This window comes from Narcine bancroftii, chromosome 1 (genome assembly GCF_036971445.1).
Source record: "Narcine bancroftii isolate sNarBan1 chromosome 1, sNarBan1.hap1, whole genome shotgun sequence".
In the NCBI taxonomy this organism is placed as follows: Eukaryota; Metazoa; Chordata; class Chondrichthyes; order Torpediniformes; family Narcinidae; genus Narcine; species Narcine bancroftii.
This window is the reverse complement of record NC_091469.1, coordinates 280,807,849-280,833,069: the sequence shown is the minus strand read 5'-3', so window position 1 is coordinate 280,833,069 and position 25,221 is coordinate 280,807,849. Positions and strand designations below refer to the sequence as shown.

Sequence of the window (25,221 nt, the reverse complement as noted above, 5' to 3'; positions counted from 1 at the left end):
CAGCAGTCAGTCTACTCGCTTTCAGCGCTCCTGTCGGCACAGCAGGCAAATGATCATGGAAGGTCGTCATCTTCTGGGATGTTGATCAGTGAAGTGTGCAGTAATCGATAGAGTCATTCATTGTCATTGGTGGCCCGTCAGCGCCACGGATTGGTTCACCATGGCCTCGGTCCTGCCCCAGCAAACGCGTCCTCCGCAACCTCTGGTCCGTGCCCAGTTCAAATGAACAGCTCCGCCCCGCCGCGCCCGGTCCGACCCACAACTTGTCTCATCGTGATGAGACGTGACAGTCGGAAGTTACGCAGAAGGAAATTAAATTGAAGTAATGTTGAGGAGATGGAATTTAATGAAGAGATACTAAAGAGACAGCTGAGGAAGGTGAGAAATTCTCAGCGGCGACAGACGGGGTGGGAGAGGGACACGAGGACCGACAGTGATTTCTGTTTGTGTGGGAGAGACTGAGACTGATGGAAAGTGTCGCTCAGACACAACCTCACCAGCTTCTGACTGCACTTATCTCTGTTTCAGTATAAATTCCGGGACCTGACTCTCAAGGAACTGAAGGATGTGCACAAAAAATTCCCTGAGCTTAAATCTTCTCTGGATACTTACAGTAAGCTTTACAATTATTTTACTGATTCGGTCTCCCATTGTTAACTCGAGATTAAAAACAATCACTGTCCGTGCAATTAGGTAGAGAGAAAGAAAAATATTTGGGGGGGGGGGGGCGGTTTCTGATGTCTTCCAGAAATGTGTGTTTTTGATGCCAATCAGATTGCATTTCCGATAGCCTTTTGGATTCGGAGGAGGGCAGGAGTATGGGAATAGAAGAGGAATGAATCAAGTGAGAAAGCTGAAAGCAGGCAGCCAAAGGAAATGGCTAGTGTGGGTCCCATACTGACAGAGAGAAATGATGTTGGGATGTCCAGAAATAGCAAAGAAATTAAATAAATATTTATTCCTTTCTCGTTGACACAGAAAAATTCTTTGAAATTGAGCAAATTTGCCCTTTAATTGCTTTATTTTGTTTTTCTCAAGATGAGGCTTGACTTCAACCCAAAAGAAAATCTTAGCTTTTACCTTGCAATTCTGATGAATTGGAAAGATAACTTTTCACCCACTCGTATTCAATGGTTACATGATATCGTGTCTTACTAAGTTTGGGGGGGGGGGGGAATTAGATATAACATCAAAGATGTAAGTTTGAATTTGATAAGACATGGAACCCATTCATGGATTATTATAATTATTATTATTTGTGTACGGATGCTCTGGAGACTTCCTGCCTGGTGTCTGAAAGTCGTTATTCGATTCATATCTATATAATTTACATAAATTAACTTTGCTTAGAGGGACGGGTTGGATTATTATGGTTTTTAATTTTTTTTTCTTTTTATCAGTAGAGATAAACTAGGTAAAATGGGGTTAACTGTGGATCATTAATATCATAAGATGAAAATACCTGAGTAGTATAAAATCCCCCTTTTTATATAAGTAAATCTTAATGATATCTGTTTTCTATTCAAAATTAATTTTGGCTATATTACGATGAATGGATTAATTGTTAACTCAATATAATCATAGAATTTGATGTTTTGAATGGGATAAATTAAGTAAATAATTATGGTTACACTTCCTATTTAGAGTTTTCATGTGATATGTACATGATATGATTTCATTTATGTTATTAATTAGAAGATCCTGTGTAAAGGATTTTTTTCTATTAAATGCAATAAAAATGTTTTTAAAAGAAAAATTGAGCAAAACTACAGGTCCAGCATGAATGAGGGGCTCAACAATTTGTAAATATGGGTTCTATATTTCACAAAAAGTATGATATTTACCTCTTAAATTACAAGTAATTTTCTCAAATGGAATACAACTCCAAACTTCCACATGCCATCTATCCGTTTTCAAATAAATATCTGACTTCCAAGTTATAGCAATACATTTTATAACTATTGCCAAAGCAATATGAACAAATTTTACTTTATACTTTATACATATTCAATTTAAATTTAGGTTTAATTCCTCTAATATCTCCCAGTAAAAATAACATTGGATCCAGTGGGAATTTTACTCCAGTTATTCATTCTAATAAATTACCCATTTCGAGCCAAAAAAGTTTAATTGTAGAACACTGCCAAGTTGAATGCAAAAATGTACCAACTTCTTATCCACATCTAAAACATAAATCTGAGTAAGTATAGTTCATATTATGTAAGTTTTGTGGTAAATATAACTGATGAATAAAATTATATTGAACTAATTTATTGTACTTTTCATACTCTCTTTACATATCTGAATCCATCTATGTTCATCTTATTTAAATCTACTATTCATGTTTTGATTTATGAACTCCCTCTTTTCAAGCCTTCTTTTGTAATATATACACCTCTGAAATAAATTTCTTTAATCCCTATTACTTAATAATAATTCTACTTCATTCTCCAGTGGTAATACTAAATCTTGACCAAAAATTTCACAAAGAAATCTCATAACTTGATAATAACAAAATTTTGTATTTTCAAATTTATTACATTTTTTAAAAATTGAAATGTGTTGGTAAAAATATAACAAATCTCTCAGACCGAGGATTTTGAAGGAGGTGACGATGGATGTAGTGGAAGTATTGGTTGACCTATTATAAAATGTCATGAATTGAGAGTGGTTCCAACAGGATGGAAGGGAGTTAATATATCCCAATATTTAAGAAAGAAAGTGAAGTGCAGACTAATTAATGTGATACCACTCGTCAAGGAAATGCTGGAATCTTTTTTAAGGGAGGGTACTTGTAAAACAAGAGGATTAGGTAGAACTGAATATATTTATAAAAGGGTAATCATGTTTGATGAACATGTTATAGTTTTTTTGAGGTTGTACCCAGTGGAATGAAAAAGAACAAACTAGTGAATTTGAACTTTGGACTTCAGGTCAACAATATGGTGTAATACAGAATTAGTAAAAATAGTGTAATGTATGAAAATTCAGGCCTGATTAATGGACAGAAAACTATCAGAATAGATGGTCCTATTACGATTGGAAAGCTGTCACAGGGTCGGTGGGATACCTACTGTTTACACTAGACGTCAATGACGAGCTGATCAACTTGTTTGACTGCTCAATGATAGTTAATCTGGAAGAAACAGAAAACAGTGCTAATGTTTTGAAACTCCAAAGTGAGGTTCAACCTGTGGATCTGGTGGAGATACTGATGTGACTGCTTAAATTTGTATCATCTGTAGGGGTAACAATAATCAACCAAGATTTGCATGTGCAATCTCAACATTTTGGCAGTAAATGTTTCTGGTTTTTGGAGGTCAATCATTGCAGCTCAGCACTCCAGAAGTTCCTCAGGCAGTGTGCTAGGTTTGACCATCTTCTGCTTCTTCATCGATGACTGTTTTTGCATAAGGTGATTAAAGGTGAAGATGTTTGCTTATGATTGCAACATTAGCAACCTCTTAGAAAGTGAAAAGCCTATACTGGCATGCAACAAGACCCAGATGACAATCATGGCAAAATTATGTGTCAAGGTATGTGGATAGGGAGGGTTGAGAGGTATATGGGCAAATGAGATCAGCTGAATTGGCACTTTGGTCATTTTGGCCGAATGACCTATTTCTGTGCTGCATTATGTTTTTTCACAACCCTTAAAACTCTTTATCTTTTCAGTTATAGTTGCCATTATAATGCAGGAAATATGGCAGAAAATATAACCGACAAGTTATAATCACCAAATTACCAGCTTCTATCAATGTTGCTTCCAATTCAATCACTGTTCTGATTGTGGAATCATATAAAAACTAAAAGGATAAATTTTAGCTATCGTGGAATTCTAAACATAGCTCTAAACATGCCCTGGACAACAAAGATGACTTTCTATTTTCAAAAAGCATGCAATATAATTTATTTATATTTAACAAAGAGAGCAGATGGGGACCCAAGTTTTGATGTTACATATTAAAGTTTGCACCTCTAATTATGCAATGAGATGTGAGTATGCCTGGAATTGATAATCTTACCAACTGTGCCAAGGTGCCCAGTCTTGCAGAGTTGCATTGGAGAAGAGAGGAGGAAATTGGGCTTAAAGTAAAAGATGGTGTTGATTCAGAAAGAAAATGAATATCACGTTGGTGAATAGGGAGGTATGCTTTATGGTAAAAGTACAGAATGAGACAATGTACTCCCAACTAAGTGATCTACTTCTTTTAAATTGTGAGGCTCTACCAAATGAATGGAACTAAAAAGACTTGTGTCCAAATTACAGCTTTCAGCGATGGCTCCCAGAAAGAATTGTTGAATGTAATTGGAACCATTCCAGTTCGATATCAAGGTAAGCCCCTTCTCTATATTAGAGAAAGGAACTGTTCCTGCTGGAGGTAAAACTTATCTTCCTTGTCAAAAATGAGTCTAGTACTAAGGTGAGCTTTAATCCATCAGCTGGGAGCTATTCATACTTCACAAACTAATATTGGTACTAAGCATGTAATGGACTATGGTGAGGAAAGATTATTCATTCAGCAGAGAATTTATTACCAGAGGAATACATCACTTCTTGGTTTTTATATCGTAAGTTACTACTTTCTGCTATAATTCTTTTACCAAAATATTTTGACATTACTATATAAAAACTTGGAAATTTTTGTTTGGGCATTTACCAAGTTGTTGTTATATTTAGCACATTCAGAACTACTCTATTGCTCATGAATTTATTTGTTTAGGGTCAAAAACACCTGAAGGGTACTGAATTTATTCTATCTTTTGGTAAAAGTCCTTTTCACTGGATGTTGTTCTTGGGTGCTCTCTGTAACATTTCAAGAAAGCAAAGTGGTCACCATGATCAACAAGACCTGAAGTGATGAACAGTAAACATTGTTGAACTTTCCCTGAGATCTAAACCAAGTTCTGGGTTGAACTTGGTGTCTCAAGGTGCCACAGACATTAGTAAGTGTTATTGTCACATGATCCTAAAATTCACAGGTCTGTGAACCATTGATTGAGCAATGATCCAGATGGCTTTAACTATACAGAAAGTACCTAAGTCAGGTGAGATTCTCAGAAAGTAAAATGCCCACTCTCCATCTAATTGCTATGAAATTTAACAAAATTCATATTTTAAGTAAAAGGTTTCCCAATAAAATGTGTCTGTTCATTTGATTGCATGGGCCAGAGCAAACATTATTTGGCTCATCCTTCATAGACTTTTGGTGTTGAAGGATCTGTGAATCTAATTTATCCTGAATGGCTTTTAGATTTTTCTTTACTGTTTTTAATATTTGTACGAGATGCCCAATTATTGTAGCATTCTTATATTAGATACTATTGTTGGTCCATCTATTTAATCCAATTTATTAGCCTGGTTTCCATGTATCATTGTTAGTTTGACCATTAAAATGTTTCTTTTTGAAAGGATATTTTGGCAGGTGGTGTAATTTGCTTGATGAGATATAAATCTCAGTCAAAACAAGATAAAGCATAATGCTGGAGAAACTCAGCAGGTCAAACAGTGTACTTTATACAGCAAAGATAAAGATACATAGCCAACGTTTCGGGCTTGAGCCCTTCATCAAGTTGGATAACTTTAAATCTCAGTCATAATTCTTTCCTTCATTATCTAGGATCTTCCTATAATATTCCTATTCGAATATGGATTCTTGACTCTCATCCTTTTGGTCCACCTCTGTGTTTCCTGAGTCCAACATCAAAGATGGTTATACGGGTTGGAAAGCATGTGGACACCCAAGGACGCATCTATTTACCGTACCTGCAGCACTGGAGTTATGTAAGAAATCAAAATTCCCAGCATCATCCTAGCTTTGTCACTGGCACGCAATATGTGACATGATGGAGAAAGGAGAGGAGAGAAAATGTGCACTAACTTTGTTTTTGCAATGTGCACTAATTGAATTTTCCAATGTCCTTTAGCCAAAGATGGATATGATCGGTTTGTTAAGTGAAATCATCACCAACTTTGAGGAAGAAACACCTTTATACATGAGGCCCTCTGCTGATGGGACATTAATGACAGAACTCAACACCATTATGGCTAACATTTCTTCAGGTTTGTGAACACTTTTCCCTTTCATTTGGACATCAGTACATCGAAATGGAGAACACTAATGAGTGTCAGCTGTGGTCACAAGAATCATTCACTTCTTCCTCGAGAATACTTACACATTTGCCAAAATATGTCCTAGCCCTTGGGTAATGTATATGGTTAGCGTGGAGTAGCTAATTCTAGTCTTATTGGTCATAGTTTAACTCCATCTTCCCTTTGCCTTGACCGGCCACTTATTAGTATTCTCTTTCTTCAGATTATTTGAAATATTGAACACTTAACAAGACCTTCTATGATCTTTATTTCTCCAGCAGAAACACTGTGTTCTGCCCAAGAACCTTGTGTATTCAATTCCCACTTGTTCTTGTTGCATTCTTCAGTGCTATCTAAATGCTAATAAGCTCCCATTGAAAGATTGATGACCATTGCAAAACCATCAGAGCTTGCTTTGTTGTGCAATACCCAAAAGTGCTGAGAAACTCAGCAGGGTCATGCAGCATCCATAGGAAGCAAAGGGATGGATCCAATGTTTTGGCCTGGAGCCCTTTGTCACAAAATGAGTAAGATTATATGGGGAAGGAGGGGAAGGAAGAAGGGGCAGGGGGAGGTGCACAGACCAATAGGCAGGAAGTGGATACAAGTGGCTTAATTTGTGCACCGTACCATCTCTTTGGGACATTGTTCATTTGAGCACACATCCTAAAAGCTGATTTTCCTAGTTGGACAGTGAGTGAAAATTCTAATCATTCATTAATTGTTGAAACAAAGAAATATGAATGACTATCACACTATCTTATCATGACTGGGCCCTAGATTTGAATGTATGATTCAACTTTGAGCAGCAGCACTGGGTATTATGATCTGCTGTCTAAAATCTCAGATCTATTTCATTTGTTTGTGAACAATAAATCTTTTGTTTCCTGCCACTTAGAGAACTTACAAAGGGTTTACACTGACACAAGGAATGCTGGGATAGCTTGGATCTGACACTGTCTCCAGGATAGAAATGAACAACTCCATCAAGTTCTTCTTTCCACCACTTTGGACTTTGGGTTGGTAGCATGACTTGTAACAATTCAGCGTATTGAGTATATAATGAGGAAGCAGTGAGGGCTAGGCAATAGTAATAAAAGTGCCCATATTTAATATGGGTAAAAGTGAGAATTGAAGATGACTAGTCTTCAAACTAAGGGAAGAACACCTGAGTCATTGACTGGAGCTCAGCATTCAACATCATCACACCAGCAAAATGCAATCAAAATAAAAGATCTGGAATTCTGTTCCTCCTTCTGCAACTGACTCCTCAACATGCCTTACCAACAGACCCCAAAAGTGCAGATCGACAACATTATCTCTTCCTCTCTGATCGTCTAGGCTGCATGCTTAGTCCTTGTTCATATCATGTTACTCTTGTGATTGCATTGTTGGCCAAATAACAGGAAATGATGAGTTAAAATATAGGATGACATTGAGAATCTGGTTGGATGCCAGAACAACTATCTTGCTCTCAACATCAATAAGATCACGGAGCTTATTATTGAGTTGTAAAGGAGGCTGGGAAAGAAACACAGGAGTATCAGAGCCAGACCACCAGGCCGAGGAACAGCTTCATCCTACAGGAAGTGGGACTGCTGGATGACTGATAAAACAACTCTCCATAACTCTACAATTTATTAAGACTTTTTATTTTAATATACGTACATATGTACTGTGTATATGCATCGTTTGTCTGTATGTGTCTGTACACTGTTTCGTTGTATTATACTAGTACAATTGGATGAGAAATAAACTATTTTGAACCACGCATCTGTTCACATTGATGAGATGGAGGTGGAGAGGATTAATATCTTGAAGTTCCAGGGAATGCAGATATCAGAGGATCTCTCCTGGAGCCAGCGCATTGAGACAACCATAAAGAAGAAACATGCCTCTACTTTCTTGGAATCTGGGGAATTGGCATGTCGTCAAATACTCTTTCAAACTTCTACAACTACTCGGGAAAGTATACCGACTAGTTACATCAAGACCTAGTTTGGTAATTTGTGCCTGGGAATGTGGAAGGGGGCAGAAAGTATCAAATGTAGCCAAGTCCATCACAAGCTCTATCCTCCAATCCATTTAAGGCATCTCTGAGGTGTTGCCTCAAGAAGAAAATCATAAAGGAACCCATCAACTTGGTCACAGTCTCTTCCTGCTGTTATCTTTGAGACAAAAAAGGAACAGAAGTCTGAAATCTAGCATCTCTAGATTTAAGAACAGTTTATTTCGAACAGGTATCAGGCTATTAACCTCCCCTTATTACCTTAATCCCAGAACCACAAAAAAAGATCTGTGTGCACTATTGAAACGCCTGTCTGTAACTGAATACTATGATCTGTTTATCTTATTTTCTCTTTCCATACCGGGGTAATTTAATGTATACTACAATGAAATCCAGATTTAACATGACCCGATATAACTCCTGGATCCGGGGCTTAATGCAGGCCAGTGAGCGGCGAAGCACTGTGCTGCGGAACTCCAGCAGCCCGCTGCCCCATAGGTCAATTAGAGATATGAGACCAGCGGCTACTGGTCAAAGCTGAGAACTGGGCTGGTCTGACCGCAGCAGCTAGTGCAGGCGGCAGCCGCAGCACAACGGATTGTTATCCAGGCGCAGCATGGACAGGCTGCGCACTGGCGGCAGTGCGCTCTCTTCCAGCGTGGCCAGCACCCTCAGCTTGTACAGATGCAAAAGTTCCACTCCTGCAAAGGGATCTGATGCCCAGGTAATGCAGCTGGAGTGTGGCCAGGTTGTGCAGGTAGGACAGGGATTTGGCCGAAATAGAGGTGAGGCAGGTTGAAACGCTGCTGCTGATGTTCTCGCCGTATATGTGAAACCCCGATTTAGTGCGACCCTGCTTTTTTTGAGATGCCATTTTATGGTCCCAAATAATCACATTATAATGGGGTTTCACTGTACTACTTTTTAAAATAAAGGTACCTGTTTAGCTGCATATTGTACTTGTGTGTATGACAATAAATATTACTGTTATCATGTGCTGATTAAAGTAACGAAGAAGAAGGATTATCAGTGCAGATGTTATGTTGGAACAGAAGAAGACTGGCTGAACTTTTGCAGATGATAAAGACTTTGGAAAAAAAATAGGCAAAATGATAGTTGAACAAAAGAAAGGTTTGATAAAATCGAAAGCTGGAATGGGAAAAAGACTTAAAAAGGACATAGTTCTAAGAGATCTGCAGCATCTATGATAAGACCAGCTTCATTTCTGTGGGTTCTTAGTGATTAATCCTTGGCACACTGGTGAATTTCCTATGCAGGACTCCTGGCCAGCAACATTGGGAGTGCACATCAGTGTGCAGTTCAATGCACAAAAGTGCATTGGGTCATGCAGTATCCATGGAAAGTAAAAGGCAGGTCACATTTCGGGCCTGAGCCCTTCTTCAGGGGTGCAGAAAATCAGGCAGATGCCAGAATTTTAAAAAGTGGGATAGGGAGAAGAGTAAAACAAGCTAACAGGTAATCCCTTACTAACCACAGAGCACTTACGGCATCCTATGCCATAGGTGCTAATATGGTTAGTTAGGGATTACTTAAGGTGGTATGTGAGTGGAAAAAAAAGGTTTAGAACCACCGTAATAGAGGAATATAGTTGGAAGATAAATAAGCTAATAAGTGATAAGAAGAGAGGGCAGAAGACTAAGAAAGATAGGAGGTCATGGTCCATGCTGTTGCAATGCAATCTTCCAGTCTTTGCCCAGTGTCCCTGATGTAGAGGAGGCCACCTCGGGAGCACCAAATGCAGCAAGTGACCCAAACCAAACCTATTCCAAACCTGGAATAGTGGAGAGGGGGGGGAGGTGTAAGTGCAGGTGTACTTGAGTCATGGAAAAGATTCCAAGGGGGCAATTGATGAGAGGGAATGAGTGGATGAGGGAGTTGTGGAGGGAGTAATACCTTCAAAAAGCAAAGGGGGGAGGGAAAGGGAAGATCAATCTTGTGATGGGTGGCAGAAATTGCAAAGAATATGTTGGATGCAGGGACTAGTAGGGTGGTTGGTGAAGATAAGGGTAACCCAGTCATTGGTGCATCTAATGGGAGAGGAGCCAGGGCAGATGTACAAGAAATAGATGAACTGCAGATGAGGGCTAAGTTAATGGCAGCGGAGGGGAAACCAAGTTTTCTGCAGGAGGTCATCTCGGATGTGGCAGAGTGTGATGTTGAGAGTGAGTATGAAGTTCTGACCTACCAAAGCACCTCACCACCAGTAAAGCTCCGAATAGCTTTCCAAGATGAACTGTGAAGAATTGTCATTAATAAGAGAAAATAAATGACTCATGTGTACTTCAAATAAAATAAGTCTGGTAGCCTTAATTTGTCTGGCTTGTGCATGTTTCCGGGTTTGTCAAAATGGTCAACCCCATCTGCCTCCTCGTTCATGGAGTGTCAGTATGGCCAATGACTTCCATATCCTGAGAGTGTATTTAAAATAACAAGATACTTGTTACTACTTTGAGGAAAGATGAAAAGACAGCTGGAAAATAAGTCAATTTATTTAAAAATAAGTTTTATACACGAGTGATCCTGCTTGATACCATTTTATTAATCCCATACAGGTCTCTCTAATGTCAGTCCTCAGCCAAAAGTGCAAGCTGTTGACCAGCAGTCCAGCAAAGTTACGGTCCTTGGAGGTGGTGATTTGGGACTGGCATGTACCATGAGCATCTTGGCAAAGGTAAAGCAATTAATACATCAAGCTTGGGTATAATCAGTCCAGCCAGAACTGGAATGTATCTTTTCTGCTGATTCATGATTATTATAGTTCATGAAAGACTTCATTACTCAGGAAGTGGTCATCATGTGGAAATTACTAACACTTGAATTTTGCATACCAGTGTATTCAGAGAAGCTATATGAGTGTACAAAGCTTACAATACTGACTTCAACATATAGCATGGATAAGATATTGTAAAGTTGCCAACACCAGCAATTGTGTCCAGTGGGAAGATGAAAGTTTAGGTCAGAAGATTGACAAAATTAAATAATGCCATTTTTTTTAACCATTTTAGGATATTGTGGAAAAATTGGTATTTATTTCTACCACAGAAAATGCAATGAAAAGTGGAACATTGGACATGGAGATTTTCCATCTGCCTAAAGTTGAAATCAGCAAAGGTTTGTGTTAGACCGAAAATGCTGGAATTTGTAGCAAAGAAAATTGCAGCTGGAGGAACACAAGTCAGGCAGAAACATTGGTGGCGGAGGGATGGATAGTATGGTCGAGACCTGCATTAGGACAGAGAGTGTAGAGGGGATGGGGAATGCAGAGATTGGAGAAGGTGCATGTGAATTTCTGCCTCACTTAGAAGGGCCGATTAAATCCCTGGATGAAGTGATGGAGTAAGGACAAGTATTGCATTCTCTGCAGTTGCAGGGGACAGTGAGGGATGAGTGGGGAGGAATGTGTGACCCAGGGTGTTCTGGAAAGCAATAACAGGAGGAGAGGGGAAGATGTGATAGGTGGTGGGATGACATTGCAGCTAATAGGAATGATGAAAGCAATGTGCTGGATGAGCAAGCTAATGGAGTTAAAAGTAAGGATTAAGGGAACACCATCTCTGCTCTTCCTGAGGAGGGACAGGGTGAAAGCAGAATTGTGGGACATGGAGAAGATGTGAATGAGGGCTTCATCAACCAAGATAATGGTGAAAACGTGTTACATAGGAACATAGGAAGTAGGAACAGGAGTAGTTCAAAAATGGCCCATCGAGCCTGCTCCGCCATTCAATAAGATCATGGCTGATTTAGTTTATGACCTAACTCCACCTACCTGCCTTCTCCCCATATCCCCTAATTCCTCTATCATGTAAAAATTTATCTAACTGAATTTTAAATATGTTTAATGAAGCAGCCTCAACCACTTCCCTGGTTAGAGAATTCCAAACATTCACTACTCTCTGGGAAAAACTATTTTTCCTCATCTCTGTCCTAAATCTACTCCCCCGAATCTTGAGACTGTGTCCTCTCGTTTTAGTTTCCCCGGCCAGCTCAAAAAACCTTTCTACATCTATCCTAGCCATATCCTTCATAATCCTATATGTTTATATAAGATCTCCTCTCATTCTTCTGAACTCGAGAGAATACAATCCTAGACGATTTAATCTTTCATCATAAGTCAACCCCTTCATCCCAGGGATCAACCTAGTAAACCTCCTCTGGATCGTCTCCAAAGCCAGTATATCCTTCCTCAAATATGGAGACCAGAACTGGACACAGTACTCCAGGTGCAGTTTCACCAGTACCTTATACAGATGCAACATTACCTCCCTACTCCTGAATTCAATTCCTCTAGCGATGAAGGCCTTCTTAATAACCTGCTGCACCTGCAACCTAACTTTTTGCGATTCATGCACAAGCACTCCCAAGTCCCTCTGCACAACAGCATGCTGTAGTTTTTCACCCTTTAAATAATATTCAGCTCTTATTTTTCTTGCCAAAGTGTTTCCTGAAGTCTTCTCTTATGAACAGATGTGGCATCTGTTCTTTCTTCAAAGAAACTGAGAGAAAGAAATGTTGTCCCTACAAGGGATGAAAAGGTGTCATCTAGGTACCTGTGGGATTCAGTGGGTTTATAATAAATGTCAGTAGCTTGTTTGTCTCCTAACAAGTTCAGAAAGTGAAGAGAGATGTCAGAAATACTCCTTGTTTATTTTTATAGAATTTTACATAAGTAAACAAATATATACAGAACATTTGTAGAATGCACAAAATAGATATCAAATTTAAAGAACTCAACAAAATTACCTAACATAGAGCACATCCATGATATAAAAGCACATTTTATAATTTTATCCTAAATAGTATTTTTTTCTCCCTCGCCTCTGAAGCCCATCTCCAAGCTGGAGTTTTATAATTAAAAGTATACTTTGTTCCTGGAGTAATACAATAAGGTGCTGGAAGTCGGATTCTATATTATAACTAGAGGTTCTGAAAATAATTCAGGAAAGGTCCCTTCAACTTTTGGAACCTTGTGTCAGAATTACCAACTGAGTGGCGAAACTTTTCTAGATTTAAACAAGACATAATGTCCTTCAACCACTGAGCTTGGGTGGGTGGGGCTACATCCTTCCATCTTAGCAATACCGCACATCTGGCCAAAAGAAAAGCAAAAGACAGAATGCAACATTTGATCGGAGTCAAGCGAATGTCATCCTCTCTAGTGGAACCAAAAAGGGCAACCAACGGGTTGAGTTCTCGACTTAAATTAAGAATTAGGGATAAGGATTGGAAAACATCCCTCCAGTATTTTTAGAGGCTATGACACATCCAGAACATGTGAGTAAGGGAAGCCTCACCTCTCTTACATTTGTCACTACAAGAATGTACATCCAAATAAATAAGGGATCATTTGACTTTTGCACCCGATGCACAACTTTAAATTGCAAAAGACAGTGTCGGGCACAGAGGGATGAAAGACAATGAAAGGCTTAAATCCTGTTCCCAGGCAGTTTTGATTTTGTTAAGAGTGTCACATCTTAAACCTGCCAAATTATCATAAATAACAGATATTTAACCTTTGCATGAGAGTTGTAAAGCTATCAATGATGCTTGTATCAGGTACCTCAGGAAAGGTAGGTAGCTGAGATGGACAAAATGCCTGATTTGCAGATATGAAAAAAATAGGTATATTGTAGGTTGAACTTTTCCGAAATTTGTTCAAATGATGCAAAACTGTTATTGACAAAAAGATCTTTAAAATGTTTAATACCCATTCTATGCAGAATCATGTAAGAAATACTCCAAGTGAACTTGAGGGTGGGATTGAAGTTTGAGGTGAAGTTGACAACATTGACTAGTTCCCCATGGATGCAGGAGGAAGCAATGTAGTTTTAAATGTAATGGTCAGAATTGTGGATTGGTATTTGATTGTTTGGAACAAGGATTGCTACATGGAGCCAATTAAAAGGCGGGTGTAACTGTTACTTATGTGGGGGTCCATGATGACAGCTTTGATTTGTAGCAAGTGAGAGAAATTAAGAGAAGATATTCAGGGTAAGAAGTTCTGCCAGGAGGAGGAGAGTGTTAGTGGAGGAGAATGGTCCTAAAAAATTACTGGAAGCTTTGTGTCCACTGATAGGAAAAATCTAGCAGAAAATCTTTGATATTGTTTTTTGTTTAATCAAACAAACTGGGGAAAAAATCATGTATTCTCAATCAAGTGTTAATAGGGTGATCTATATTACAAAAGCTGACTCACAAATTCTCTGGGAGGTTCAATAAAATGTCATAATTGTTCAAAACCAGCAAAGAGCACATTTGAGATCTGGGTTACAGTACAAGTCTGTTGAAATTTGCTTCTCATCAACACGTAGAATTGCCACCCATTACATTTTCTGGTGATTTTTCAAAACCGTTCCCTGACTGAAAGCCTTTCTTTCCTTTCCACCAGATTACTCAAAGTCAGCAGACTCCGATGTGGTGATCATCACTGCCAACACCTGGACCGGTGAGGAGTCCTACCTGGAAGCATTGCAAAGCAATGTGGATTTGTTCGGAAATCTCATTCCCAATGTAGTTCAACACAGTCCCAATTGTATTCTCATCATTGCTTCTCAGCCAGGTATGCAGCCTATTGGTTTAACCAGGAGGTGGGATGAAGATTTTAAAGCAATAGGAGGTCATGGCAGTGAAACAATAGCAGTTACACAGGAGAAATGATGGAGTATCGATGCAGGTGCCTAATGATGGAAAAGGATTAGCAATAATGTCCAATGTTGTGGAAGATCCAGGATAAAGTGGGGGGATTGGAGGGTGCTTAAAACCTATGGGTGTTTTATGGGAGACCACTGGGTTAGAGGTGCGGATGCCACAAGCTGCATTTAGATATAATTAATTAAGATAGAGTCATACAGCATGGAACAGGCCCTTTGGCACAACTCATCCATACTGACTAAATTGGCATTCTGGGCTCATCTCATTTGCTTGCATTTTGTCTGTATCTTTTTCCATATAACTATCCAAATGCCTTTTGAATGCTTCTTTTCCTTACTCTGGCAGCTCTTTCTAGATGTGGATCAACCTCTGTATCTAAAAGTTTCACCTCTAATCTCTCTTCAATTCCCCCCTCTCACTTTAAACTATTGCAGAACATCTCCAAGTGTATAAGATTGAATTGCTGTGTCTTACTTTGCCTTGATGATTAACACATGTCATCTGGATTCTCAGTTGAAGTGATGACGTACGTGAGCTGGAAGCTGAGTGGGTTTCCTTCGCACCGTGTGATAGGGACTGGTTGTAACCTGGATACTCGCCGCTTCCAGTTCATCCTGGGGAAATCTAGGAAAATATCACCAGCTGAAAGTGAAGCCTGGATTATTGGAGAGCATGGGGATAACGAAGGTACGTGTTCCATTAGTTGCAATATTTTGATTATACTAGTTGTTCACAGTTAATTGGAGTAAAATTATAGTTTGTTGTTCATGTGCCCTATTATTATTGTTACTTACCCCTCTCAGAACCCAATCTTTTTGCCCTATCTTTTTTGGGTATTCAGGATAGGAACCTGGGTTCAAATCCTGCACTGTCTGTAAGAGTTTTAACATTCTCCTTGTGTCTGTGTGGATTTTCCTCAGGGGCTCCGATTTCCTCCCATTGTTTGAATCATACTGGGAGTTGTAGGTTAATTGGGTGTTAATTGGCCAGCATGGACTCATGTGCTGAAATGGCATGTTACCCTGCTTTAGGTCTAAATTAAAAAATTTAAAATATCCTTTTTCCACAGTCATACAATGAATAGTCTTCACTCTTATATATACAATATATTTTATTGAATCCATGCTGCTGAAGACCCAACTGCGCTGGGTGGTTCACGTCTCCAGAATGGAGGACCATCGCCTTCCCAAGATCGTGTTCTATGACGAGCTCTCCACTGGCCACCGAGATAGAGGTGCACCAAAGAAGAGGTACAAGGACTGCTTAAAGAAATCTCTTGGTGCCTGCCACATTGACCACCGTCAGTCGCCTCCAACTGTGCATCTTGGTGCCTCACAGTTCGGCAGGCAGCAACCTCCTTTGAAGAAGACCGCAGAGCCCACCTCACTGACAAAAGACAAAGGAGGAAAAACCCAACACCAAGCAACCAATTTTCCCTTCCAACCGCTGCAACCGTGCCTGCCTGTCCAGCATTGGACTCTTCAGTCACCAACAAGCCTGCAGCAGACGTGGACATACCCCTCCATAAATCTTCGTCCACGAAGCCAAGCCAAAGAAGAAAAGAATATATATTTATATATACACATACATACATACACAAGAGAATTGGAATGTTATAATCCTCAAACAATGAAAATAACAGACAGATTCATTCAGAATCTAGGATCCAAGTAATCAAGGCTGATGAATTGAATAATGTAGGCAAACATAATTTCTGAGAATGTTCAATGTTGTTGCTGGTAGATGGTGGGAGGGCAGGAAATTGAGGTCTCTGATAATTTTGTACAGTATCGCAGGGAAGGGGTGTACTCTACATAAGAGTAAATGTATCAGATAAGCTCTCAATCCACATGGTCATGAATCCAATAAATAGGACATATTAGAATTTAGACCATTTCGGTGCCTAATTGGATAGCTGTGAATTGTGGCATTGATTCAGGAATTCTCTTTTTTTTGGAATTTAGATTCTTTTTCTTGGATTGAAGGAATGAGATCAGTTCCCCAAGTTGGATGTACAATAATCTTGAAACAAAGGCCATCATCAATTTAGATTGAGGAGCTTACTGTGTGATTTCTCCCAGCTGTATTGCCAGTAAACATGTTCAAAGGTTACCATTAGAGCTTTGTCTTGACTTTTCATTGTAGACCATCAATTTAAGAAATTTAAAGGATTAGGAATTTTAGATTTTTTGGCTTATTTGGAAATGTGATATAATCATTTCCAAAACAAACATCTTTATCCTCTTGGATATTTGATGGTGAGAATAATTAAATATTTGAGATTAATAATTCCTGGAAATGTGTGCTTTTTTTTCCCATTTGGCTTTCAGTGTCTGTGTGGAAGGGCTTGGAAATGCATGATGGGCAGAATATCAACTCAGATATCATCACAGACCATGACAAATACAAGCAGCTGGCACACAGGTAGGCATTCCAGCTCTCGATAATTCCAGCGGTCACACAAAAATATTTTGGTCTCTCCTGGTGTGTTCTCCTCTTCAAAGGACAATATTGCCACAGGCCAAGTGGTCATTCAAGACTGATGGCAGTAGGCCTTTAGGATTTCACAGGAAGATTCACAGAGAAGCCTGTTCATGACCTACAGGATTCTCACCACCATCACTTTAAGTGGTCATTGGGTGGTAACCCTAGTCAATTTTCCCTTGCCTATTTCATGGAAAGAAAATGTAATTAATATTCTGACAACTAATGAATAAAAAAAAATAAGCTCTGAAGTTCTGCCACATTAGTCTTGACTAGCTGTGGATAATTAACAGGACAAAACAGCTTCAAGAACATTCTCATAAGCAAGAATCATAGACCAGTTACCCAAGCATGTTTAGTTAAAAAAAAAGCAGGTTTTACAATCAGGTTAATTACTATCTTCAGATTTACAATCAATTTATAGAATGTACCATTGGCAATGTTATCAAGCACAACTAAATTACAATCCCCTATTCATTGATGGTCAGTTTGGGTCTCATCAGGACTGTTTGGTCTAATCTAATTGTCATCTTGGTCCATACACAGACAAGAGTTGAGTTCCAGAGGCAGTGGGAATGTTGGCTGTCTTTGTCATCAAAGTTACATTTGACTGAGAGGAATCTGGTAAAATTGAACCCAGTGGGCATCAAAGGAAATTCTCCATTGACTGGAAAAGATACAGAATATCCTCAGGACAGTGTCCTCAGTCTAACTACATTCACAAGAGATTACTTAATGACCTTCCTTCCATCATAAGGTTGATGATTGCTCATTGTTCAATTCCTCTTGCACCTCTTTGGAAATGAAATAGCACAGACTTACTAAATGCAGCAAGATTTAGACAAAATTCAGGTATTGAATTCAGGTATTGCCAGGCAGTGACCATATCCAGCAAAACAAAGTATCTCATGAGCCCGGCTTGTTATTAATCAGCATTGCTATTACTGAGTTTCCCACTATCAAGACCATAAGATGTAAGGAGTAGAATTTGGTCATTTGTCCCATCAAGTCTGTTCCACCATTCAAATCATAGCTGATGTATCTTTCCTCTCAAACCCCATTCTCCCGCTCTTTTCCCATAACCCTGACTAATGAAGAATTTCTCAACCTCTACTTAAAATATACCCAATAACTTGCCTCCATAGCCATCCTTTGCAACAAATTTGACAGATTCATCACCCTCTGGCTGAAGAAATTTCTCCTCATCCCTGATCAAAGGAGATATTCTTTTATTCTGAGTCCGTGCCCCCTGGTCCTAGGCTCCCATCACTGAAAACATCTTTTCCAAGTCTACTTTAGCTAACCCTTTCAATATTCTGTCAGTTTCAATGAGATTCCTCCCACAACCTTCTAAACTTCAGAGAGAAGTGGCCCAGAGCAGGTTGTACGTTAACCCTCTCATCCCTGGGATCATTCTTGTAAACCTCCTCTGGACCCTCTCCAATGGCAGCAAATCCTACCTTGCAGATGGGGCCCAAAGCTCCTCAGTACTCCAAATGTAGTCTGACCAACACATTTTAAAGCCTCAGCATTTCATTCTTGCTTTATATTCTAGTCCTCCTGAAGTGCCTGCTAACTTTGTATTTGGCTTCTTTACTAAACCTGCATTACTAACAATCCTTACTATTGAATCAACCTTCAAGTTAGCCTTTTGGGGATCATGCACTAGGACTCCTAAATCCTTTGGAACTCTGTTTTCTGAATTTTCATTTTAAAAAAAGTTGATGTTTTTGTTCCTTTAACCTAAGTGCATGACTATACACTTTCCTACACCGTATTCCATCTGCCTCTTCTTTGCCCATTCTCCCAAACAGATCAAATTCCTCTATAGACTTCCTGCTTTTTCAGCACTACCTGCCCCTCCACCTATCTTCGTATCATTTGCAAATTTGGGCACCATGCCATCAATTTCATCATCCAAATCATTGACCTATAATACAAAAGGTAGCGGACCCAACACCAACCCCCATGAAATACCACTACAGGTGCTCCCTCCACTTATGATAGTCCGACTTATGATGTTTCAAAGTTACGATGGTTTGAATCCGTCCTTTCAATTTTGCACTCCGATCCATTCCCACGCTTGCGATATGCAGTACACGCCTCTCTCGCGATGCTGACTCAACCACGCTCACAGTCTCTGTAGCGAACGAGTGCACTGTAAACAACCCATCATCTCTACTAAACGCCCACGTGTGTCTCCTGCTTCTGGTGAGAAGGAAAAGAGGAAAGCAATTACTCTAGAGCCAAAACACAAATACTTGTTCAGCATGAAAGCGGCAAGCAGGTAGTGGCTATAGCGTGTGTGTTAGGACTTTCGCAATCAACTATTGCAATCATCTTAAAGGATAAGAGGCTGTTCTCGAGCATCATCAGAAGAGAGTGAAATTGATGCTTTAGCATCCCTACCATCCTCATCATCCAGCAATTAATTTTAGTTCAATGCTTCGAACATTCTTCATGCCCAGTGTGCCTTCAGCTGTGCACATCAATGGTTTTTGCATTGTGGAATAAAGGTATTCAAAATTTAATTCTAAAAAAAAATGGTAGGTGTTGTATTCTTTTTCGACTTACGATTTTTTCGACATAAAGATGGGTTTGCCAGGACGTAGCCCCATCATAAGTTGAGGGAGCACCTGTGTCGCTAGCAGCCAATCAGAAAAGGCCTCCTTTATTCCCACTCTATGCTTTCTGGCGGACAGCCAAACTTTTATTCAAGCCTGTACCTTTCCCGTGATACCATGAGCTCCCATCTTGTTCTGCACCTTGTGAGTTGCCTTGTCAAAAGTGTGTTGAAAATCCAAGAAAACAACATCCACTCACTCTTCTTTATCTATCTTGCTTTGTTACTTGCTCCAAAAATTCCATCCGATTTAACAGGCAAACTCACAGCAAACTGACTTTGGCTTATTTTGTCACGCACTGTCACGTACCCTGAAACCTCATCCTTAACAATGAATTCTAAAATCTTACCAATCACTGAAGTCTGGCTAACTAGCCTATAATTTCCTGTATTTTGCCTCTTACCCTTCTTAAAGAGTGGAGTGATATTTGCAGTTTTCCAAGCCTCTGGAACCATTCCTAACGATTAGAGATCATTTCTAATGGCACAGTTGGTGTAGTGGTTAGTGCAACGCATTTACAGTTTGAATCCCATGCTGTCTGGAAGGAGTTTGTACATTCTCCCTGTGTCTGCATGGGTTTCCTCTGGGGGCTCTGGTTTCCTCCCACCCTTCAAAAATGTACCAGGGTGTAGGTTAACGAGGTGTGAATTGGGCGGCATGGACTCGGGGCCAAATTGGCCTGTTTACAATGTTGTACGTCTAAATTAAAAAAATAAAAAAATGTGTTCACAATCTCTTCAGCTACCTCTTACAGAACATTGGAGTGTTGTCCATCTGTTCTAGCTGACTTATCCACCTTCAAGCTCTTCATCTTCCCAAGAACTTTCTCCTTATAATAGTGATTTAAACTCACTTCTGCCCTATTGAAGCCCGGTTGTGTTGCTGGTATCTTTTACAGAAAAGACTCCAGCATTGTCTTTGTACTTCAATCATGGCGTCTGTAGGCTTTTGTGTTTTACTCAAAACTGTTGCTATCCTCTTTGATATTATTAGCTAGCTTACTTTTATATTTCCCCTTACTGCTTTTTCACTGGTCTTCCTTTAGTTTTTAAGTTTCCCAATCCTCTGTGTTCCTGCTGATTTTTGCAATGTTGTCTGCCCCCTCTTTTGCTTTTATGCTGTGTCTTTGACTTTACCTGTCTGCTGCGATTACCTCATCCTCCCTTTAGAATGCTTCTCCTTTGGGATAAAATGATCCTGTGTCTACTGAATTACTCCGAGAAACTCCTGCCGCCATCCCTGCTAGGGTCCCCTTCTAATCAACTTTGGTGAGCTCCTCTTTCATACCTTGGTAGTTAGAATTCACTCTGCGGTATTACAGTTGAGCAATGATATTATCGTGATCACTGCCTCCTAAGCTTTCTGATCAAATCTGATACATTGCACAGCACCACATCCAGAATTGCTTTTTCCCTAGTGGGCTCGACCACATGCTGTTCTAAAAAAGCCATCTGGTAGGCATTCTACAAATTCCTTCTCTTTGGATCCCGTGTCAACTTGAAGACCCTTATGATCACAGTAACATTTCCTTTGTTAACACGAGCTCCTGTTGTAATTTGTAAGTCACGTCCTGCTCTTTGGAGGCCTAAAGAGAAGTCCCATCAGGATGTTTTTATCTCCTATTCTGTTGACTATGAATCTAACAGGAGCAACAATGCAAATACGGTTGCTACAAAACCAGGTCAGAGACTCAATCTCCTAGGCAAGTAACATCTCAAAATCTTTTCACATCTACACATCAAAGCCAAACTTGTAATCGAGTAACAGTGGTTTGTTATGGGACTTGACTATACATTTGAGTTTTGGGTGGGATATATATTCTTGGGGGGGGGCGTGGGGGGGACAAGAAAAGCATTTGCTTGTAACAGTACTCGATAAACTCAACACAATTCAGGACATGACAACTCACTTGAGTGTCGTCCATTCAGTTTTCAGAGGAAGTTCAGGTGGATTGTAGCATCTGAGGTGCAGCTCCAGTTCTAATCAGCCAGCTTCACATGCGATACTCCATTTTGGCTCAGATTTATTAGGAGAAACCTCAGTGGGGTTTACATTGATTCAATGTGGAATGCATTCCTTTTGACTTGTGGGATTAAATTTATTACTGGTGTACAACAGTTATATATTTTGCATTGGTGTTCTAGTGCTTTTAAAGGGTTAAAGGAGAAAAGTCAAAGATCATGGTCCCTTGGGTTGTCAGTGGCCGATTTAACTGAGACTATCTTGAGAAAAATGGAGCATTCACACTCTGTTACCACGCTGGTTAAGGTGAGTGAAACACAATGGTGTTCGTAGTCCATTTGTATAAAAATGGGTTTCAGAATAGCTGAAGTAAATCTCAGAATTTTTTATTGTTTTGATTAAGTTTTTAAATGCTTTCTTAAAAAGAATCTTTGAAATTTAAATATTTTATAATGTTTTTGAATATGATGACCATTTGTCTTTGATTGGCTAAGGTAAGGGACAAGCTGTCAGTTTCCTTTTAGCAGCTTTGCAGGCAGATTTTGTTTTTCACCCCGAGAGAACAAATTGGAATTTTTTGTTCTTGGTCAGTAGTGCATTCAAGCAGCTTAATTCTACACACAAATTCAAAGCCATAAGCTATCAGTAGGTTGAACCTTTAAGATGAGAAGATTCAACTAAAATTCGTGAACATTAAACCATTTATTTCTGGATATCACAAATAGGACTGTCCTGGAAGAGAGTGTAACACTAATGCATCAGAATGTGCATAGAAAGTTAACTTGTAAATACTGTAAGGGCCTGTATATATAGGGATGCAATCCATTGAGTTTAATGGAGTAAAGTGTGACCCAACTGATACAGTTGATGTAACTGATATAAACTATCTTCACTGGCAAGTGAGTTCCAAACATTAATTAAAACACTATACCAACATACCAAAATTTTGATCTTGACTGTTCAGGAAAATGTCGGGAAGCTCTCCTCCACACAGAAGATACTGCATCTCTTCGCCCCCCCCCCCTCAAAAAAGCTTCTGTTAACCAAAAAGACATTTTAATTGAGAGCTATTCCTATGTTTAGATGGTTAGTTGTGAGGGAACCAGTTTTTATCTGATTGAATCCTGGAACAGGCTCCAAGAGTCTGCTGTCCCGTTCGTTCATTGTTTGCAGCAATTTCTTTACTTCATGATGAATGTCAAGAATAAGTGATCAAATTAAATGTTAAACTCTGTGTGTTTATTGTCTGAATGTCACCTTTTATTCTTCTGCTTTTGTGATTGAAATTAACAAGCTCATCTGCAGGATAAGAAATGCACAAATTGAAGCAATCTTTATTCTGATTCTGCATTTAGAGTGGTTTGGAACAAATAATCTCTCCAGAGAGTTTTCAGCTAATTTGTCTGTAGGTGGAGAATCTGGTGATGATATTGGAAAATGCAGGAGGAAAATACGGAAAGGAAATGAGGTGGACATTGCTTAGTTTGGCCTAGATGATCAGCTGAATTTCTTCATTACTTCATTAACCCACCATGCATTCTACCCACAGGGCTGGTATGGAATCAGTAGTGAGGTGTTCCTCAGCTTGCCATGTGTACTAACCAGGGCTGGAGTGGTCGGTGTAAGTGTACCAAAGCTAGTGGAGGAAGATGAAGAAAAGTTGCAGAGAAGTGCAGCAACCCTCCAAAACTTTCTTAAGCAACTAAAGATTTGAACTGCTCCTCAAATGTAAATGACTAATGTATAAACTGATGAACATGCATCATCTTCCAGTGTCCATGTCCAGAAATCATATACTCTACAACTGGAAACTGTTTGTCTTTAATGTACCTGCAGCCAAGAGCACTTTATATAACCATGGGCATGTAGTCCTTGTTTAACATGAGTGTCATAGCTTGGCTCTCTTGTTTTCTGATTTTGTGTGCATATTGAAAGATCCTGTACAGCTATTGGAAAAGGAATTCCTTTCGGTATCTTGGTCAACATTCTTTAAATTAAACATCAAAGAATATTTAACTATCAAGTTTAATGAATTCTGGCACTTTTCACAAGTCCAAAATGCCCACCACATAAGTCCTCGTGGCAGCTATCAACTCTCAAGGCCATTTGATTGCTTTTATTATGAAATTGATGTATAAATCAAGTTGCCCCTTACCAACCTCCCCACTCACCCATACAACAGTGCCTGTGATGAATTCAGGAAGAATGCAGATATGTCACATTTGCCCTGTGTGTTCCTGCTGAACTCAACAATGCATTGCCCAAGTCTGGCACTTTGTACAAAATGTGGCCTGAACAGCATAGGGATCCTCAGAGGGGAAAGGAAAAACTCCATAAAAATCAATTTGAGGAAAAGACTTCTCCATATTGCTTCTGCAGAAACATGGTTGAAGTAAAGATCACCCTGTTTCAGCCTATACCATTCTATAATTTCTCATTTCACCAACAGATTTAAATACTTTGGCATTATTGAGCTAATCTAAAATTAGGACTCCTCACTTCTTCCTTCACCAAACAACTGTTTTGATGTTGGTAGCAATAAAGTGTTCTTGGAACTTACCCACCTACATTAACCTCACATACAAAACCCTCAACAAAAAGAACAAATTGATATTCTCCCAATTATTTCCACATAATGACTGAGTGCTGCAATCTGCACTGTGCTTTTAAAGGAGGGTTTTGTTGGCACTCGACCTCTGGGCCTCTTTCAAACCGTATCTTGACATCCATTCAATATTCTCTCTTGAATTTATTTTTTAAGTCCATCCTTTGATCCAGGATTGATTCACCAACATTAACACTGGACAACATTTTTCTTTTCAAGAGGTTTGTTTCCTGACAAAAAAAATGGGGATTATGATAGACAACTTCAAGCTGAACACAATTTTTTTTTCTTCAGATTTGCATTATTACATAGTAACTTGGAGAAACATTGACCTTTATTGAATTTAAGCATTTTAATTGCAAAATGATGCTGACACATTGTGTCCGCTGAACTGACCTAAAAATGTTTTGCCGCTGATTTTTATTTATACTCAGCATCTGATGCCTCTCGTGTCAGAGTCTAACAAAAGTTGGCCTGCATTCCAGTTGCCCTAATACCGCTTTTCCATTGTGGTCACAATGTCCTGATGAAACCATTCATCATGCTTGTCACTGACTGCACCAAGATCAGCAGGGAAGAAGTCCAAGTGTGAATGCAGAAAATGAATTTTCAATGAGATCTTTTTGTATGCCTGAAGTAAACTTAATCTATTTTTGTGATTTCCTGTCATATTTTACATCTTATAAATGATGTGTGGTTGTAAAGTTTTAAGGTGATTTTCTTGATCAGCAGCCTAAATTAATAAAATACATCCAAAAGTGTTCAGGAAACAAAA

General features: G+C 39.2%; 1 protein-coding gene across 2 annotated transcripts; it reads left to right on the top strand.

Moving 5' to 3' along the window:
• Positions 1 to 227: 227 nt before the first annotated feature.
• uevld (UEV and lactate/malate dehyrogenase domains) lies at positions 228 to 25,221 on the top strand. 2 transcript variants are annotated; one of them, XM_069901335.1, is made up of 12 exons: positions 228 to 378; positions 529 to 613; positions 4,271 to 4,336; positions 5,622 to 5,785; positions 5,929 to 6,064; positions 10,676 to 10,794; positions 11,129 to 11,234; positions 14,509 to 14,565; positions 15,285 to 15,458; positions 17,102 to 17,195; positions 22,024 to 22,147; positions 23,391 to 25,221. In XM_069901335.1, exons 1-12 carry the CDS (start codon positions 337 to 339, stop codon positions 23,553 to 23,555), a joined length of 1,332 nt encoding a protein of 443 aa, XP_069757436.1. In that variant the 5' UTR covers positions 228 to 336; the 3' UTR covers positions 23,556 to 25,221. The 2 variants fall into 2 exon arrangements, with proteins under 2 accessions (XP_069757436.1, XP_069757426.1); XM_069901325.1 differs by having other exon boundaries at positions 231 to 378; positions 14,509 to 14,679.

Bases quoted from the DNA above. Each gene is read 5' to 3' on its own strand.
- uevld (XM_069901325.1), top strand. From the start codon at position 337: ATGGAATTTAATGAAGAGATACTAAAGAGACAGCTGAGGAAG. The intron at 15,459-17,101 runs GTACGTGTTCCA...TTTGGCTTTCAG, and splicing joins AGAGCATGGGGATAACGAAG to TGTCTGTGTGGAAGGGCTTG. The intron at 17,196-22,023 runs GTAGGCATTCCA...TTGGTGTTCTAG, and splicing joins TACAAGCAGCTGGCACACAG to TGCTTTTAAAGGGTTAAAGG.